Consider the following 20,622-nt stretch of genomic DNA (forward strand, 5'->3'; position numbering starts at 1 on the left):
TTTAAATGAGCATCACATGCTTGAAATACAATGCTCACCCCACAGTTTTAAAAGGGTGTAATTTTGTCCAGTCCATTTTTTAAATTTTGTGTAAAATTTTATCAATTTTGGCTTTTTTTCTTCTGCTTTTCTGTGTTGTTCCAAGGCACATAAGGGAAATAAACACGTGGACCAAAAACATTTGTAACTGCAACAATTTCTGGGAGAAATTGTATATCTTCTGGAATTCCAAGGATGTCAATACTTTCGTCCATGATTGTATCTCCCTAAGACATTTCGTCTTTATTCTGAAGAGTCATTAAGGGTGTAGGGAAATGCCACGATATGTGTGGAGCACCTACTTTTCTGTCCTCCCTCGCTTTCCCCCAGACAGGTAATACCACCCCATCACATTATGAGTTTGAATGTCTCTGGGCATAAAGATGACAAAGCCCCAGTAAGGCACTGTTGAGGAAAGGGATCAAAAACACCCGTAGATAAAGAAAAAAAGTACATCATTTGTTTTGTAGTGCCACAGTGGCTAGACAAAACAACAGGCTACAGGGCTTCATTGGTTTAGTTGATCAGGATAATGTAAGAAAAAAATTTGAAGAAATTTCTAGAAAATTGTTTTAAGATACAAGCTTTATTTCTTGGTTCAATAAAAATACATTATTTTATTGAATTGGGGTAGGAAGATTTAGGTATGTGTTCATCACATTGACTGTACCACTCAACATTATTGCTTTGATTGAAGACAATACCAACAGCTCCAAAACTTTTCAACACACAAACCCCCAAAATAATGCCAGAGATTGAGGACTCCACTGTCACTGCATGAGGTTAAAGCATGAAATGTTGCACACAGTCGTGCACAATTGTATAAAAAGGCCTTTCCCAAAACTGGCATAGGAACAACATAAACTAGAAAAGCACTTGGAGAGTGCAGACCTCCGCCATTAGCCCTATTTCCCAATAGTAAAGAATCCTTCTAAAAATTCCTGGATCCAGACTGTGATCCAGATCTATCCTAAATCTAATCAATTCTTCTTTATGCCATTTCTGACATTTCCTGAAAATGTCAACAAAATCCATCCATAACTTTTTGAGTTATGTTGCCAACAAACTAACAAACCCTGCCGATCACATAACCTCCTTGGCGGAGGTAATAACATAACACTATGTTATTTTACATAGAAGTGTATTGTTTATTTTGACATTGTTTTGCCAATGCTGCTATGCCAATTCTGTAAACAAATATTTTGACATAAAAAAATTCCATGACATACTTTGTGGTGATTAAAATGGGACAATAACATAAACTATAAACAAACTGACAACCAGAATCACAATATCTAAAATAATAACACTCTAATATATAAAACAAAGGATTATGGCCACAAATAGCAGCACACATCATGCTCATTTGCTCCGCTAGCTGCTCTGTCTTAAGGTCTGATTTACACCACCAGTCATCCTCCAGCACCAGTCTCCCCTCTTTGCTGCATAGAGCATAATTTTCAGGCTGACCAGGCTCCTGCGAAATCTAATTGGTCCCCATAAACAATGTTTTGCCTTGTCAGACTGGAAATACCTATGTGATGTAGGCTGTTATATTCTTTAAGCCTGTTCAGTCCATGAACATAGATTAACCTCCACTGGATTGGTACTACTGAGGCTGAGGTGTGTTCAAGTGGCCCAGTCATCCTTATGTTTTTCAGTATGTGGCTGTCAGTGGGAAAATGTGGACACCCTTGATCTACAATAATGGGTAAAATGGTTTTTGGAAGGTATCCTGTGATCCTCCTTGCATTGCCATGTGACCTCCAGGGGGTCCTGACCTCCACTTTGGGAACCACTACCTTAAATCTAAGTGTTCAGAGCTATCGTAAAATCTCTCTTTCAGAGTGTGATCTCTGCAAACACATAATTGCAAAAGTGTACTTTGTTTTTACATCATATTTATTTAACTTGAATTTGGTTAAAAACTCCCTTCCTCCCTGCTGCCCAGAAGTTGACTGAAGCATCCTGTTATTCGACGGAGATTCCCTTCTTTGGAGCAATAAGAGGCAGGAATGTCATGAACAGCTGAGTGTTCTGTTCCTGGGAATTTCCTGTCCTTCCCTCGAAGCCCCACCCATGTAAAAAGAAACTTCCTTATTTATATGACAGAGCAATCGGCCTCATTCCACACAGAAAATTTCCCTTGGCCTTTCTTATCTCTTTCTACCTGAAAGCCAGGAGGAAGTGTTGCAAGCTGAACAGTCCACCAGTTCCTCATTCAGTGGAGACGGGTTGTCGAGTTATGAATCCTTTCCTGTGTGACATGCATCATACAAAAATAAAGAGCCACCAGTCTGAGCTAAGACTCAGCTGTCATTCTTTGACTGAGGTTTTTATAGACAGAGACACACTGACTGCCTTCGAGAAGCATGTGACTCAAGTATGTTCCCATATAATTGCAGCCTTGTTATATTGTCAAGCTCTGCTGATTACATGCTGGGTTCTAAGGGGGGGTTACATTATGATATTACCAAGTTTATGATGTCTAATGTAAGCATTATTGTCCAAACTTAGTACTGCAGTTGCCATCCAGGAATTTTCCACTCACACGCCATCAGTTTCCTCAGACTGCACAAATATACTCAGACGGGGTTTGTTCTGTTAAATATGAGTGTTTTTAATTTAACTGGAGTGTGCTGGACTGTTTTCTGTCAGACATTTACAACACAACCTGCTCAAGTCTACACATTCACAGCTTCCATAAAAATACATCTTTTTATACACAGCATTTACAATATCATACAACAGAGCTGTTGCAGGTACATCTGTGTGGATGGATGTTTTATGTGACATATAAAACACAGAATACAAGCAATCCTCGCATCATTCAGCAAACCCATCCCATCATAACATGTCATGTATTCACATCTCAGCGCACGTTTGCTCTCCTGCAGCTCCGGAGCAGACTCATTGGTTATTTGAACATCAGTCTCTTTTTGATTCTCCTTTAGCAGCTGCCTGTCCATCTGTTTTTGCCAGCACTGGCGCCGTGTCACCCACACCATCAGGCCCTCGTGACGTCATCGCAGGAAGTAGTCGACATGCTGAGCCATTTCTCATCATCACAGCCTCCTGCCCTTGTAACTTCCCCTCGCTCTCTCGTTTCCTGCTAATGTCCGTTCCACTGAATGTCGTCATAACTCACCTACAGAAACAAAAGACAGGAAAATGGTTACAAGTCCTCCATAAAATAAACTTTCATGTTACAGCACAGGCTCAGTGCTTTCGACACAAACCTCATCATCAGACTCCTCTTCCTCCTCTGCCTCGCTGTCATCTGATTCACTGTCGGGAAGCTCCCTCAGGTCAGGCTTCGTCAGGGAGAACAGCTCTTTCCTGATGTCGTCATTGTCCCGACCGTAGGTTAAGTGGTAGGGGGTGTGACCTCCTGAGGTGAGAAGGTTTGGGTCCGCTCCTTTCTTCAACAGTAGTTTGACCAGAGAGAGATTCTGCTGGTCTACAGCCAGGTGGAGGGCACCACGGCCATTTCGCTGCTCCTGTTAGACATGAAGATAACACACTTTTATAAACAGCAGATATAGGATTAAAAGGATGGGCTTCCTCAGCCTCATCAGAATGCCCAGGCTTGTTCGGCCTGTGGCTGCTTACCTACACTCCCTCATACCTGTTTCTGTTTCTAAAGGTATATAATTCCCCCAAATATATCTAAAAAAATAACACCTTGTAGCTTAAATACTGTATAAAGTTTTGGAAATATACATGCGAGATGCCAAAATCCTTGTTGTTGTCCTTGTGCCCCATGAATAGAGGCTTTTTTCATCAGTGTAGGCTGCTGGGGTTCAAAGCTAGCCTGTGGCATCTTAACACATATTTGTTCCAACTCTCTCATCTTTTGGACTCTATCAACTGTCCTATCTCTTCAATACAGGCACAAAAAGCTCAAAAATAAATCTTAAACACAAAAAAAGAACTATAAATATTTGTGGCTTACCTTTGCATTGATGTCAGCTCCTAGATCCACCATATTCTCCACCAGTGAGAGGAAACCCTGAACTGAAGCCAGATGGAGACAGTTCTGACCTGCACAAATACAATAAAGTAAGAGTTTTAAAATCTACACTAGACCTGCATTTATTTTTTCACCCATACATTCAAAGGAAATGTCCAAGAATTTGTAGTTTTATTGTAAATTAGTTATTAGAAAGCAAAAGCAAAGCATACTTTTAAGCTTTGAATAGTGCAAAAATCCAGGAATGCAAACACTCAGGGCTCTGAAGTATTTATGAACTACTCTAAATTTGAAGGCATCAATGTTCTATTTGGGTACAGCATTTGACACTTAGTGCCCTGTAATAGATGGGTTTTATGTAAGGATCCACAGGCAAAAATAGCAAAGGTATTCCCCCTGCAAGCTTAAATGTTCCATTTTACTTTCTTTAGTGATTGGGAATAAAGGCCAGTAGAAACTACCCTTTCTTGCCCACCATTTCTGCTTTGAAATACTAATTTACAAACTGGTGTTTTATCAGTTCCCACGCACCAAGACTGGGATATAACCAGGACTAGTACACAAAAATAAAATTCTATAACGTTAACTCTTTCGAATTAAGTCCACCAGTGCCCTGAAGTATTTATGGAAATGGACCAAAAAGCAAGTCAAAACCACATATGTTTAGGAAACCTCACCTTGATAGTTGCAGGAAGCCATCACTTTGTGTAGATGCTCTGGCTGGCAGTTTTGTGTGATGACGCTGAAGCAAAGCAGGTTACCATGGCGACAGGCGATGTGAAGAGGTGTATCCCCACTGTCGTCCACCAGCGTGGGGTCGCAGCCAGATACCAGGAGGCGCTGACACACATCTGCTTGGTTTGTTATTACAGCTAAGTGCAGAGGAGTCTATGGGGGGACAGATAGGGAAAAAAAGATGGTTGAGTAATTGAGTTAGCTTGCTTTTATTCTTATAGGAATAATAATGCATTTTTATAGCCAGTTTCTCTAGAGGGATCTCTCATGTACCTGTCTCTGGTCATTTTGTGTGTCGAGAAAGTCTGTGTTCTTGGACAGGTCTATCATAGTCCTGATGTAGTCCTTGGCCTCGTGGATGATGGCCAAGTGGAGCAGCCTACAGAAAATAGATGGACAAAAGGGACGTGTTACTGTACATGCACACAATAAAATTATAAATTCACAAACACACAATACAATCACTACTACCAGAATTAAAAAAGGAAATAGTTTCCTCAAAGAAACAAGGGATATATAATCACCTGGTGTTTTATAACCAGGCACATTCATACATCGGTGTATTTCATGTCACATTCTGATATGGTTTGAAAAGAGAGAATTTTCTTAATACATCATAAATCTTCAACTTACATATGGTTTAAAATGCTGAATTATCAACTAATTAAAGAGTATAATGATGCAATCCTTATGTTTTTCCCCTTCCTATGTGTTCTCATATCTCAACCCACCAACATGACTTTATTAAATGCAATTATTTTTCTTTCATTATTTCTACCCCTTTATCAATTGAAATTTAGTCAACAATGATACAATTTTGATTCATATAGACCCAAGGATCATTGGTTTCTATCGAGCTAGTACATAAGAGGAATACCAAAGAATGCAGGGAGAGGTTTTATAGTAAGATAAATTGCACATGCTTAGAATTGATGTATTAAAAAAGTCCCTATCAAAGCCCTCTGTTACAAATTGCAGTACTACATCTCAAGTTTCATTATTCTGTGTTAAAAGGCTCCTCAGCCCTGACTAATGCAGTCACGTTGTTCAGCGCATCATTTGTCGCACGGGAGGAAGCAGTTACAACATTGACAGAGCTCACGCGGATGAACTCAGTTACAACAAAAATACATCTGAAGTCACATTTAATGTTATTCCCCTGGTTTATAAAAGTCACAAATGTCACAGCACTGGTTAGCCCTCCACCTCCATAGCTGAACTTTTTATGTAACTTAAGGTTGGCTACTTTTTCAACTTTTTTTCCCCCTTCTTCTCGCTTGACGGGAGCGCGCTTCGGTCGGATTTCTTGGCGGCGCGCCCGGGACTTTCCCAGTCTGACCCGCGGCCATAGTAGATTTCCTTCTGATAATAGCCTTTTGTTTACTTCCAAAACCACCGAGTCCAACGACAGCTAGACCCTTTAACAAAACCAACACCCGCTCTGTGTGTTGTAAACAGTGCAGAAGTGTACTTTGATAAGCACTTATGCTGGAAAGTTAAGTCCTAATGCGGATTTAGTTAGGCCTGGGCCTGTGCATTGTAATGACAAGCTAGAGGAAGAAATTCCCAACAGGAAAAGGATCAAGTTACCTCAAAGTAGGGCTGGAAAATATATAAAGTTGTAAAAACTGTATTGACTTATTCTAAATGAGATGTGGGGTAAGACAATATCGTTCATATTGTCTTGCTGCACAATATGTTTGTTGAAAAAGCCTGTTGTTTAGTAAAGAGACTGTAAGAAACACTTAAAGTAGCTCTGTACATAAAGCACAGGAAAATCTATCTGAAATAAAAGGTCAAAATGATAAAGTAACGTTCCAAAATGTTACTTAGGCTGCATTTATATAAATTTATTTTTCACAAACAAGTATTTTGGGGTTTTGCCGTTGTCATGTACATGTTGATAATGTGCAGCTGGCTGTGAATAAATATGACCTTTTTTAAAACCATGTGGATTTGACAAAGAGCTTACTTTGTTTTATACTTCTTTGCAGACAAAGTAATATTGGATACCTAAATTGTGTTTCACCATTTCACTAAATATATCAAGATATGATTGTGGTCTATATGATTATGGTCTATTGCCCAGCCCTACCTCTTAGAGTCGATTTGGGCCTACTCTACCGATACAACCAGCCTTGCTTTAACTCTTTCAAGCATGTCTATACGGCGGTAATCCTGGTCTGACTTACGTGTCTCCGTCCTCCGTGATCTGTGTTTTCCATTCGTGCAGCTCTCGGGTTACAGCGGGACTCTGGTGCTGCCTCTGCGGCTCACATTCCACCTGGAGCCGCCGGATCTCGGCCGCCACAGCCTGGTACTCCTCTTCTTTTAACGAGTCCAAGCCGCTGTCCAACCGCTCCTCCGTCGACTGACCCGCCTTCCCTTCTTTAGACTCCCGGTTATAATCCATTTGGTTTATTATACTGGTCCTGTGGAGGTCCATATTTGTTTGTTGTGCAGGACGAGGTGAGTTTGGTTGTCTGCTGTGTGTCGGAGTCGTGCAGCAGTCTATGCCCTCTATGTGGCTGCAGAGAGGCGGAGCTAACAGCTAGGTGGGGGATTTCCAAAACTGTCACTTAGAATAACAGCATACAGATTGCTGGCTCCAAGAGGGGATTTCTATTGAGACATATATAAATACACCCCTCAGTTTGTCACACAGAAAGCAAAGTCATTCTGCAGACATTTGCTGCGCTTAAAATGCACATTTGTGTATTACACAATTGCAATGCAACCATAAAACTATGCACTTGCATTTGCCTGGAGCAAAACCAACAAAGCCACCATCTTAATTGATATTTTATGTGAGAAGTAATGCGTTATATCATTACTATAATACTGGTATTGGTAGAAAATTGCTTTAAAGTTAATTATCAGTATTGGGAGATATTAAATTTCCTGCATAATGTACACCTTAAATGATGAATATTGAAAAGGCCCACCTCAGCTGAGGTTTTACTTTCTTCCTCATTCCTTGAATTGTAACATGGAGTATTATGTGTGAACCACAGCTAGTTTAATTTTGAATTTAAGTATAATGTGGGGTTATTTTTGTTATTTCAAGCATTCTGTCGGGATTGTCTCGGGAAATCATTCTGAAAACCTGTTGTTTCATTAGGAGAAATCTGAAGGCTTTTTAGAAATGTGGAACAGAGGGATAGGCAGGGGATAGAGCCAAAGACAGGGATGAGAGAGCAGGGGAAACAGGGGCGTAGCCAAGGATTTTGGGCCCCAAGAAAGAATATTACACAGGCCCCCCCCAACTAGCTAGCCAAGCAACAAATGTTGCATCATTTTTACAAATATCTAAGCATTTAAATGCTTTTTGAACCATACTTTACCGATTTATGAGCAATATATTTACTATGGTTAGATTAAATTTACTTGCATTATTTCACAGCCCTGGACTATACCATCTGGATATTTTTAAGGGAGGAGCAGGAGCCCCCCCAGGATTTTATTTCATTCTAAGTTACAAAAATTTCAGTCTGTTGACCAATTCATGCAGTTGCTTTTGATTCAATAATGACCATAAGAAAAAAAATAATGAAAACACACTTTTCACCACAGACTTCCCAAGGGCCCCTCCCTACTGTGGGTCCAGGTAATCAGTACCCTTTCCCCCCCCTGTGCTACGCCCATGGGTGAAAGAGCCACAGGCCAGACTTGAACCCAGGCGGCCCACTACATTGGGCACGACCTTACCACTAGGCCACTGGTTCTCCACTGGTGGGTCAGGAACTAAAAGTGGGTCATGAAGCCATTTTCAGTGAGTGCAAAAGAGTGCCTGGAAAAAAATTAAGAGACCAAAAAGCTAATATGCGCTTTTATTTTGAAGGATATGTCTCAGCTAATTAGTTTCATTCCTCTTTTGTTCCATTTTTAATCCATGATGCACTATTTTTTATTAAAAATGCTTAGTTATGACTGCAAAACGTAGGAGCTTTGGATCTTGATTTGCCATTAAGGATATGGTAGCGGGTCCTGAGGCTAGACTAGTTGAGAACCACTGCACTAGGCCATCTGTGTCCCCAAAAATGTGGAATATTTTTATACAGAGCTCTGCAGAACTGTCCATAAGCAGGTTGTTAGAGTGCTGTTTGTAGCTCTAAAGAGCCAGATAAAATGTTGTTGGACTCTTACTCTTAAAAAATACATTTTTGCAAAATGTAATGTAAAGAATAATTTTCAGTTTTTGATAAATTAATATTAAATTAAAAGGAAACATATATCATTCAAGTGGAATGTCACAATAAGAGTAACATTTTAGTACAAAAGAAACGTGTTCATACAATTTGAAAAAAAAAAAAACATAAACCTTTAATATTGGTGCTGGCCTGAATTAGTCTGGAAATACCTAAATATAGGATATGAGCAAACACTGATATCTCATATCCCTATTTTTTTAAGCAACACTCTAAGTATGCCTGAAAACACAAGGAAGGAGTTAACTTTTAAAGCCACACAAGTGCTTCAAGAAATCAAGTGCTTATCATGCAAAAGGGGAAACACTCAACTCCAGGAAATCAGTAACTAAATACACAAGGATCTAAAATGTTGTATATTTTCCTCATGTTACACAAGCATTGTGCACACTGAATAGTTTCTGTTTTGACATGAGTTACGGACGGTTGCATGGAAAGTCCTTAAACTGCACATTTAATAGCGAGTCCCTGCTGAACGCCTTTGAAGAGAGGAAATGTTGCTCAGCAGCCCCTCTGCATTGAGGAGGTGGGAGGACTTGCAGGAAGGGGGTGGCTGCAGCATGCACCGGAGTTTCCTCCAAATCTTCAAGTGATTTAGCATTGTTTACCACACAATAGACAAGATATGATGATCACAAAAGCAAACCACAAGCAGATGCTTAGTGGGCTTTTGTCGCTATTATTCCCCCTGACTTGCACAAAGTGCTTTGGGAGAAAACAAGGCCTGCATTAAGGGAAAGAACACAGAACTACAAAAGAAGTGTCTATTTATTGAACAAGAACCTTATCACTTACTTGTACTAAATGCATGAGCAACACTCATCTACTCTGTTCTTCTCCCATCTCTTCCCTGATGAAAAATTAGGGAGCGGGGGGAGTAGAACAACAGACTGATCCAGCCCTGATCACCTCACCTTGGCTCTGCTTCCTCCCTCTTTGTTAAGTTTTCTCTTTAGACTTTTCTGTTGTTTTCTGTGTTTTCTCTTGTGTTTTATTTTCTGTTCTTTAATGTTGGCACCAGGGATGGTTGTTTTTTTTTTTTTTTTAAGATTTATTTTTGGGGCTTTATTAGTTAGAAGAGGACAGTGTATAGCCTGGGAAACAGGGACGAGAGAGTGGGGAGAGACATGCGGCAAAGGGCCACAGGCCAGAATTGAACCCAGGCCGCCTGTGTACATGGGGTGCGCCCCCAGGGTCAACCAAACCTGGGGGCGGTGCTAACTCCCCACATGACATCATGAGGGGAAAATCTGAGAGCGGCTTGTTTCAGCACACATTTTCTGAAAGGTGGAGAAAGAGAGGGGAGAGGGAATGGATTTCTCTGGTACTTGGGGGGGATTATGGACAAGCCAGGTGCACATATTTCTGGTAGAAAGCCCGAAAAAGTGTATTTTGCATAATATGTGACCTTTAGCACACTCAATATGTTGTAATAAGGTCACTTTTAAACATGTGAAAACACTGAGATCTTCTCTGGTGGTTGGCACAGGGAGCTGGCATGTGCAGTAGACATTCAGGTTGTAGCATTCTTTTAAATTGAATTTCTTGTGAATGGGTGTGGCTCATTCAACCAAAACCCCCACAACACCCTAGAGCAGATATTACTGCCTGTAGTTTCATGATTTTGAAGCTTAATTTTATAAACTTAGAGATGTTTTTCATGACTGAAATTTGACCTGGTGGTCAAAAAACTAATATACAGAATTTTGTATCACTTTACAAGGACTTTAAGAAGAAATAGTGAAAATCTTTGGTCATTTAATGAAAAATGTTGCAGTTAAGTTTACACCTTAGCTGGAACAAAAAAGGTTGAACAAAGAAACGGGGCAGAACAAACATACACTATATTGCTAAAAGTATTTGCTCACTTGCCTTGATTCACATATGAACTTAAGTGACATCCCATTCTTAATCCACAGGGTTTAATATGACGTCGTTCCACCCTTTGCAGCTATAACAGCTTCAGCTCTTCTGGGAAGGCTTTCCACAAGGTTTGGGAGTGTGTTTATGGGAATTTTTGACCATTCTTCCAGAAGCCCATTTGTGAGATCACACACTGATGTTGGACGAGAAGGCCTGACTCTCAGTCTCCGCTCTAATTCATTCCAAAGGTGTTCTAGCAGGTTGAGATCAGGACTCTGTGCAGGCAAGTCAAGTTCATCCACACCAAAGTCTCTCATCCATGTCTTTATGAATCTTGCTTTGTGCACTGGTGCACAGTCATGTTGGAACAGGAAGGGGCCATCCCCAAACTGTTCCCACAAAGTTGGGAGCATGGAATTGTCCAAAATCTCTTGGTATGCTGAAGCATTCAGAGTTCCTTTGACTGGAACTAAGGGGCCAAGCCCAGCTCCTGAAAAACAACACCACACCATAATCCCCCCTCCACCAAACTTTACACTTGGCACAATGCAGTCAGACAAGTATCAATCTCCTGGCAACCACCAAACCCAGACTCATTCATCAGATTGCCAGATGGAGAAGTGCTCTCCATCTCCAGTGGCGGCGTGCTTTACACCACTGCATCCGGTGCTTTGCATTGCACTTGGTGATGTATGGCTTGGATGCAGCTGCTCGGCCATGGAAACCCATTCCATGAAGCTCTCTATGCACTGTTCTTGAGCTAATCTGAAGGCCACATGAAGTTTGGAGGTCTGTTGTGATTGACTCTGAAGAAAGCTGGCGACCTCTGCGCTCTATGCGCCTCAGCATCTGCTGACCCCGCTCCGTCATTTTACGTGGCCTACCACTTCATGGCTGAGTTCCTGTCGTTCTCAATTGCTTCCACTTTGTTATAACACCACTGACAGTTGACTGCAGAATATTTAGGAGTGAGGAAATTTCAACACTGGACTTGTTGCACAGGTGGCATCCTATAACAGTACCACACTGGAATTCACTGAGCTCCAGTCTGCATGCCTAGGTGCTTGATTATATACACCTGTGGCCATGGAAGTGATTGGAACACCTGGTTTCAATTATTTGGATGGGTGAGTGGATACTTTTGGCAATAAAGTGTATTTAAAAAGTAGATCATCACAGAAGCCCTGAAGAACATGCATGCATACATTTATTGTACTGTTCCCTGTGATGACATGTACATTTTTAGATATCTCAAGAAATAAGTACATTATCATGGGAATATCTGCTTTGTTATTCAAGCATTTACCAAACAGTTCTGCACCCTTTTTAGGAGTCTGGATCCATCAACTGAGAAGGACTGCTTAAAAATGCCATGTAAATGGCCCTATAAATTTTGGGCTTCCTTTTTTCTTGTTGATCACTTTTTTCCATCAAGTTTTTCAGCTGTATTGCTGTAATTAATGGACCATGTACATTTTTTACCCAAAATGTCATAGAATATTAAAACTTGATACTCACAAACCCAAACAATGTATTAAACAAACATCATCTTGCTGCAATTGTTGTGCAAGTTGACAGTTCACTGCAGGTAAATACAACATTCAAATAGGAATATTGGCTACAGTATGGTTGATCAAACCAACAGTTACAATTCCTTTCAACTCATAATGTTATTGTTGTTTTGGAATTCTAGTTGTATTGGTTGTTTTTTGATTAATATTTCAGAAGTAATCTTAAATACCTTCTGCAGGTTATCTAAGTACCCCTCTCCCATTTTAGAAACACAAGGTCAAGGTCAAGGTTGTTTAAAACTTTAATGTCATAGTAATAGTGTTACTAGCCTATCCATAGACGTCACTGTGGTAAATAACATGAGCCTGATATTTGTGTTTGTTCTCATGAAATATTATTCTGGTTTACATTTCATGAAAACATGGAGGTCAGAGGTCAAAGGCATGCACAAAATCCACACTGGGCCAGCTATTTCTAAACATAGGGAATGATGCTACTGCAGATTACATTACTGAGAAGAGGATTAAACTGATTCTGTGTCAGTGCCTCTAATAACCCTAGGATCAAATCTCTCATTTACTTCCTTTGCAGATAATATGGAGGGACTCCAAGTTCCTTGATAAGGCCACAAGACTAACTGAGGCTGTGACCTGCCTCTTTAAAAACAAACATCGTGTTGAACGTGATGTTCTAGAGGCCCAAGGGAAACTCCAGGATTGTTTTGCATGCCATTGTTCAGACTGTGTGACCAGTTAGACTGGGGAGCTCAGGCTGAGCTCTCGGCAAATTTATGACTGTCATGTTAGCAGCTGCAGAGGAATTTATCAGGATACTGCTCAGAAAAATGCAAACACGTATGAATTTGCATAAGGACAGAAAACAGAATCTGTGCTCTCTGTTGTGACTCATTATTCACAAACTTAAAAAACAGCTCTGAATGAATAATAATGCAACAAGTATTTTCAGTTTAATGTGGCATTCTTCAGTATTTCAGTCTCAGGCATGAATGGAAAAACTGTGGAAAGGACATCCAAACACTGAGGCCACACTCACACCCACAGCATGTTTGAAACACATATTATGTACAGTATGTGGCCTGCTGATCACAATCAGTGCTGAGGCAGAGTAAAAAACAGGACCTCTGTTTGAACCAGAATAAAGCAGCTGAATGGAGGAAAGGAATGTACATAGCAGGCTGGGAGACTCCCAGACAAAGAGGAAGCAGAGCTTTTACATGCATGTGACTGGAGCTTTATGCATTTATAGGCAGGGAACATTCAACTGTCCATGTGTCAATAAAAAGATGCCCTATATTCATACATTCTGTTGATTTCTCCACATAATCTGCGATAAGAAAAAAATGAAAAACGTTCCAATGAAGAACTAGAACTGCTGACTTGTGGTTATATGTTTCTGCAAAGTTTCCAATCATTAGACAGAAAAGTACAGTGGTGGGCCCAGAAGGGCTGGGGTCTTTTCTGTGGTTGTACAAGGCTGATCATGAGGCCTCATGGCCTAAATCTTCAAATCTAATTGTTTATCCTTAAGTGCATGGTTTGAAGAAATTCCCTCAAACTGCTAGCATGACATGATGACCTCCAAAATGTAGTCAGTTTATGCTTGATTCAAGATGAACATTTTTGTAGTTTGGAGTAAGTCCCTCAAAGTGTTCTGAAGATCATGTTGTGATATTAAGAATGATCTGGAAAGCAAGGGATAAAAATATCAAAGCAAACCATGACATATGGTGGTGCAACTTTCCACACCTAGACTTACCTCAAGGCCCAGCAGTGTGTCCCAGCACACTGTTTAGAACAACTGCTAGAGATGAATGGTGATGGATGCTGGCTGGAGGGATGGACTTTTCTCCTTTTCAGTTAAAATGCAGATTAGCGACGCTGAAATGATTGGACTCACTAGAACTGAATCATTTTGTCCGGAAATCAGTCAGATGAAACTAATGTTGTGCAGTGTCATTACGGTAACTGGGGGGGTCTGAAGACTACGGCCTTCGATGTGGAACAAACTAAATGAATTTGCAAAAGTAATGCACGGTCCTGGCTGTTTCTGTTAATCTGCATTTTTGTCTAGGGTACTCTGAGATGGTTTTCCTGGGCTTTTCAAAAAGTGTCCTGAGTCATCATGGTTTCAAATGGTTTAGCAAAGTCACTAATAGTTCTGTCTATGTATTTGTATTTTGTGGATTATTTCTTTGTCGTAAAATTGCTTCTTGACAATCTTATACCATTGAAAAGCCTGTTTATTTCCCTTTCAAATGGTGCCACATTTGTTAAGAACATGCATTTGTAAGATGGGCAGCAGAGCTGAGAATTTTGCCAAATCATCTCTACCAATGCCAAACAGCTTTAACCTGACACACCAGATGGATGTGTTTTGATTGGATGAACGTTCTGTCTGTCACATCTTTACGGGCCAATCAGAGCAACAAAACACATGACGTTGAACCGAGGTGCGCTGCTACTGAGAGTAAGCTCCATAGAGAGCTACATAACGTGGAAAATGGCGACTTTAGACTTGTCGGTACACGACTATTGTCGTTTTTGAAAAGAAAACAACTAAATGCTGTTCTTTGTTCTTCTTTAAACAAAGAAATGTAGTCAAATCCTGAAAAACTGGTGCTTTAGCAGCATCCACGATAATCTCTTCCGGCATAATTGCACCAGCCTCTTGTTGCTGCTTGCTTATGTCACAACTCTGCTGCACCTGAAAGTACTGCCCCTGGACACTGATTGGTCCTGTCACTTTCTAACTGAGCCCAAATGGTTCAGGTGGGAGCTTTGCAAGATAGATTTGCCTGTAAGAAACCTGGATATGGGCGAATCCATCTGCTTTGCCAGGTTAAAACAGCTCATTTTGCTGTTGCTATTGACTCTTTTGAGTTTGTGGTACCCCCAGGAGCTGACAATTGTCAAGACTGAGTCCAGATTGGGGTTTATCAGAGAGTGCCTCCAGAATTTGGGAGTGGAGAGGATGGAATGGCCTTCCAGCAGTCCTGACCTCAAACCCATTAAACAGTTGTCTGCAATATTTTATAATTAAAACAATAAACCAACCAATATCTCATCCTTAGATATCCACCAATCCCTTATTATCATCAACATCCCATTATACAGCTTTAAAGGTCTCATGTTATGCAAATGCATTTTTTCAGGCTTTTCTAACAAAATATGTGTCCTTGGCCTGTACATAACCCCCCCCCCCACAATTTTTTTCCTCTCATGATGTCATGTGGGGTGTTGTCAGGGGTGGAGTCAGACAGACACAGAAAATGCTCGTTCTGAGCAGGGCTAAAACAGAGACATGCAAAAATCCATTACTGGAGTGTTTTTCAGCAACAAACTTCACAGGCATGTTTTGGCAAAATATACTTTTTCAAGCATTTCCAACAAAAATATGTGCCCCTGGCCTGTCCACAATCCCCCCAAGAATAAAAACAATCCATACCCTGCCCCCTCTCTTTGGCCACCTTTCAGAAAATGTGTGCTGAAACAAGCCGCTGTCCGATTTTCCCCTCGTGATGTCATGTGGGGAGTTAGCCCCGCCCCCAGGTTTGGTTGGCCCTCACCACTTGGAAAAGAGTTCTACCCTCCTTTTCTGATCCTCCTCTCATCTGGCAGTTGAGAGGAGGATCTGGAGAGCCACATACACTAAGCCACATCTATTTCCTGAGAGGGGTGGAGTCAGGGGTGGAGTCACCCGGCTCATTAACATTTAAAGCCACAGACACAGAAACAGCTCGATCTGAGCAGGGCTGAAACAGGTTTTTAGGCATTTAAAAATCCAATACTGGAGTATGAGTGCAAATAACGGCAAATAATCCTAGCACAGAAAGTAAGATCATTTGTGTGTGGTGGATTATTTCTTTGTTTCATCCTGGCAATAAATCTCACACTGGTGGAAAGCCTTTAAATTGTGCCACATTTGTAAGGAACATACATTTGTGGAATGAGCAGCAGGGCTGAGTTTGTGGGCTGAGCCAGTGAAAGTTTGCCAAATCATCTCTGGCAATGCCAACCAGCTTTTTTGCTGTTGCTATTGGCTTGTTGGTACACCAACTGGGTACACCTACTGTATATATAGTTTTATCAGTACAAGATATAAGAATCAATGGGAAATGGACAGGAGCTTGTACAGCATTTTTCTAGTTCTTTGACTACTCAGAGGGCTTCTGAGACTGCTTGGTAAAGTATCCATCAGTATCAAGTAGGGCTTGCCCGAAGACACTCAAGCATATGCCACATGTCGGAGCTAAAGCCTCCAGGTAGAGAGAGGATCAACTGATAAAAAAAGATTGCCAGCATTTGAAATAAAAGTATTTGATTTAACACATGTAAAGCTTCACTGTGGGAGCTGCAATGTTTCTACTGAAAACCTTTTTGTAGAAAAGTCTTTGTGATTTAAATCAGTGCCTGTGTGCACACCTGCATGACCAGTATCTGAGCACTTTGCATGTTTCTGTGGGAATCCCTGAGCTTTCTGAACATGAGTCGACATGTAATATGGACTGACTCATCATGAATCACTATCAGCCACACAGTAGTAAAACATGAAGGTGAAGGTTCATAGTGAAATGATTCATCAGATCACACCCGGGCACATGACTGTGTTAAAACTGAAAGTATGACAGAGACAGAAACCCCCCCACAAGTCTCCCTCTGTAATGGGGTTTTTGTTCTTTTTCACCTGTTTCTCTACCTGCTTCCTCTTTTCTCCATTTCCTGCTTCCTGTAGCTCTATGTGGAGTGATTTCTTGTCTTGCAGGATTTGTGTTTACAGGAGGATTTTACTGTCATGTGGAGTAAAATGCCGTACACTCCCTCAATGTACACACGTGGACAAAATTGTTGTAACCTGAAACTGACAAGAGTAATAAAAAATGTAAAATTATTGATAATTAAAAAATGAAAACCAGATATTGCTTCTAATTGTGGTTCAACAGAAAACCTAGTCTGTCTGTGGGTTGAGAACTAAAGGACCCTAAGGTTGAAAACAGTTCGGCTCAGTTCAGCAAGAAGAGCCAGCTCTTTCAGCTCCCATACAGCTCTTCATCTGGTACCACTTTGGCTTTGAAATTAGACAAATTAACCTTTTTTTTTTTTTTTTTAACCCATGATTGATATAACTGCATGTTTTTTTTCCCCAAAAACGGTTGGACTTAATCCTTGTTTCTCAGAGTAGCAAAAATTGTACACAATGCTTGATATAAAAACATAATGTTTTTAATGTTTTAATGTTTTTAGACAATCAAACACCAGTTCTATAACCTTTGTCTAAAATGTTGAATGTTGTAAGTTATTTTTGTTTACATGAATCATGTAAGACATAAAGACAGTGGGACTAGTCTTGAGTGATTGCCACTGAAATGTAAACTGTGATGATAATAAAATGCGTAACACTGCTTTATCAAAATATTTTCCAAATAAATGAAATTCTGAATGGAGCATGGGGACAATAAATAAACCATAAAACCAAAAGAATGACTACATTTTACAAAATCTTTTGTATAAAAGCTATGTTACACAACCTCATACCGTCATTATTTATAAGGAATTTATTGTTACTGGTTACTTAAATGTATACAGTTACATTTTCTCCTGTCTCTCTCTGCATGGAGCCCTAATTGGTTAAAAGTTGCACACAGAAACACACATACATCAAGTGAAACACAGTGCAGGAGGAGGAAATAGCTTGACTTTATTCTGTGCTCTTTTGTACAGGAAGGGGACACGTGAAAACATCTTCTTTGCCAAGGCAAGTTTCAGTGTGGCTCTCTGCTCTGGTTTTAGCAAGAAATGTGGTCCAGTTCCGACTAAAGCGACATCCGAGCTAACAGCTAGCACGCTAGCAGGCCCTGGATACTGGACAAGCCCACTGTAATGATTGGAAACCCACACTGAAGCACACCAGGAGTAGAGCAAAAACATCTCTTCTGTCACAGAAAGCTGTCAGTGTTGCTCTCTGCGTTTGTTTTAACAAAGAGAAGCTGACCAGTTCGGACAAAACCGAGGCTGCTGCTAAGCCCAAGCTAATCACTCCACTAGCAGGCCACTCACAACAACCAACCCTTTCCCCACAACTATTACACACTCATGCTGAAGCAAGTTGACAGAAGAGCAAAAACACTGTTTTCTGTCACGGAAAGCTTTCCGTGTTGCCTTCTGTGCTTGCTTTAATAAAGAAATGCTGTCCAGTTTTGACAAAAGTGTAGCTCTGAGCTAATTGCTCCCCTAGCAGCCATTGTATACAAGCATTCACACAACACCCCCCACTCATGTCGAAGCAGGTCAGCAGGAGAGTGAAAACATCTGTTTAAAGCAAATCATAAAAAAATTATTGTGTGGCTTTAACTTGCATTTCATCATTGTTATTATACTGGAAAATTTTCTTCAACTTTAGAAAGCTCTTTTAATTATTGTGTACTGTCTGCAGAATAACTAGTGGTTCAGGTAAAAGTAAGCTCTCATTACTTTGCAGTAGCACTGCTATCTCTTTTGTTGATGCTCCTGAATTTTGCTGAGTCGGCTGTAATGAGCTGTGGGGGGGTTACACAGTCAGCAGAACTAATTCCCCTTTTGCTTAAGCTGTTTTTTTTCCTCCATACCCTGCTGAACCTCACAGAAAACACTGCTGTTGAAGAGTTGTCCAAACTGTGATGGTCCGGCAGAAATTCCCAGATCCAGGTTCCTGTTTATGTGTTTAAACTGGAATCAGATCACTAAGATTAAATTTTCATTGTCTGTAGAAAACAGTGTCTCACACTCAGCCAGTCAGGACTGTCAGAGTCTGTGTTAACAACTGTCACAGAGTGGAAAACCAGCAGCACTAGCAGGATCCAACAGGAAGGGGAACATTTGTGCATGACGATTTTTTTTTTTTTTGCCTCTGCCCTGGAAATAATCAACACTAGATGGCGCCAGATGACCACTTCATAGAGATGACTGTCTCCAATAAGAATGATCTGGAGATCTTTTTACTGTAAATATTAAAGATGTCAGAGACATAAATAAATAAATAAATAAATAAACAAATAAATAAATAAAAGACGTCAAAGCAGGAGTCACAGAGAAGAAGGTTGTATTTGGATATGAGGTTAATTAAGGTGCACATTTTGTCATTAAAGTAATCCAACAACCACGGAAAATGTAGTGTTTTTGTTGTTTCAATATGTTTTTATCCTATTTAATTATGTATAAAATGTTTTTAAAGTGGGCCTCATTGCTCTGAGGTTATCAGAATTTAAACAAAAGTTGAAATCATTAAAAAACACTTGCTGAAAAGTTTATTCAAAGGTCATTTAGTAAGAACAAGTGTGCGGACCCATACTGTTGAGTGATAACAACTTAATTTTCATGTTATCAGGGGATAACAACGCTGAGGTGATTTATCCCCTTATCACGGGAACACTGAGTAAATAATATATGTAAACACATGGCCCTTTAGGGCTTCTGTAGTTAGGGTTTCAGTAATGGAACAATTCATTTTGGAGGACACACCAGATTTTTTTTTCATTTTGAAAATAAATAAATAAATAAATAACATGTGCCGTTGTTGTGCAGTGCACTGTAGTGATGTGAAATGGTTTCATTTTTCTTCTTTATGGGGTAGTGAACTTAAAGATTTTTTAGTCTTAACCAGAGCTCTAGAAAAGAGGGGGATTAGGAAAAAGTTACTGTACCGTAGAGTGGAGTGAATACAATCAAAAAGATGTGAGAGGAAGAACAATGCAGCCATTTCACATCACTACCCAGTGTTCATTGCACAAAATGGTAGCCAACATATTAATCAGTTTAAAAAATGTACAGTACTTAAAATGTAGCGGTCCATTTTGTTGCTTTGTACATAATACATAACAAAAGTCACTACTGTAAGTAGAATAAGGAGTTTTAGGGTTCCTAAAACTCTCAGATGCCATAAAAAATGGTTACACTGAGGGAGTACATGACAAAGCAAACAGAAATAACATAAAATAAATAAATAAATGATCAAGGTCAGACCTGATCATAAATATGAAATATTAATTTATTTAGGGGAATTTCACCCTATTAATGCCAATTCAAGAGCAAAACCCCCAAATGTTTACAAAGTAAAACACACACAAAAAAATATGAATATTTATCATCCATTTTATGCAAATCTGATTTACATGAAAGGGACTGTCACAGCCTTGGATATGTTAATAGTGAGAAACAACTTTTATTTTTATGCATTTTTTAAATTAACAACAGTGCCCTTACAGAAAACCTGCAAAAACATGCAATTTCCCCTCATGCC

At 40.1% G+C, this 20,622-nt stretch overlaps 1 protein-coding gene across 1 annotated transcript; it reads right to left on the reverse strand.

Moving 5' to 3' along the window:
- Positions 1-1,996: 1,996 nt before the first annotated feature.
- nfkbiab (nuclear factor of kappa light polypeptide gene enhancer in B-cells inhibitor, alpha b) lies at positions 1,997-7,270 on the reverse strand. Its single transcript, XM_041813180.1, has 6 exons — positions 6,940-7,270; positions 5,021-5,126; positions 4,690-4,900; positions 3,995-4,083; positions 3,279-3,539; positions 1,997-3,187 (listed from the first exon to the last, which is right to left on the reverse strand). Exons 1-6 carry the CDS (start codon positions 7,191-7,193, stop codon positions 3,152-3,154), a joined length of 957 nt encoding a protein of 318 aa, XP_041669114.1. The 5' UTR covers positions 7,194-7,270; the 3' UTR covers positions 1,997-3,151.
- Between the last annotated feature and the right edge of the window lie 13,352 nt (positions 7,271-20,622).

This window comes from Cheilinus undulatus, linkage group 18 (genome assembly GCF_018320785.1).
Source record: "Cheilinus undulatus linkage group 18, ASM1832078v1, whole genome shotgun sequence".
Taxonomy (NCBI): domain Eukaryota; kingdom Metazoa; phylum Chordata; class Actinopteri; order Labriformes; family Labridae; genus Cheilinus; species Cheilinus undulatus.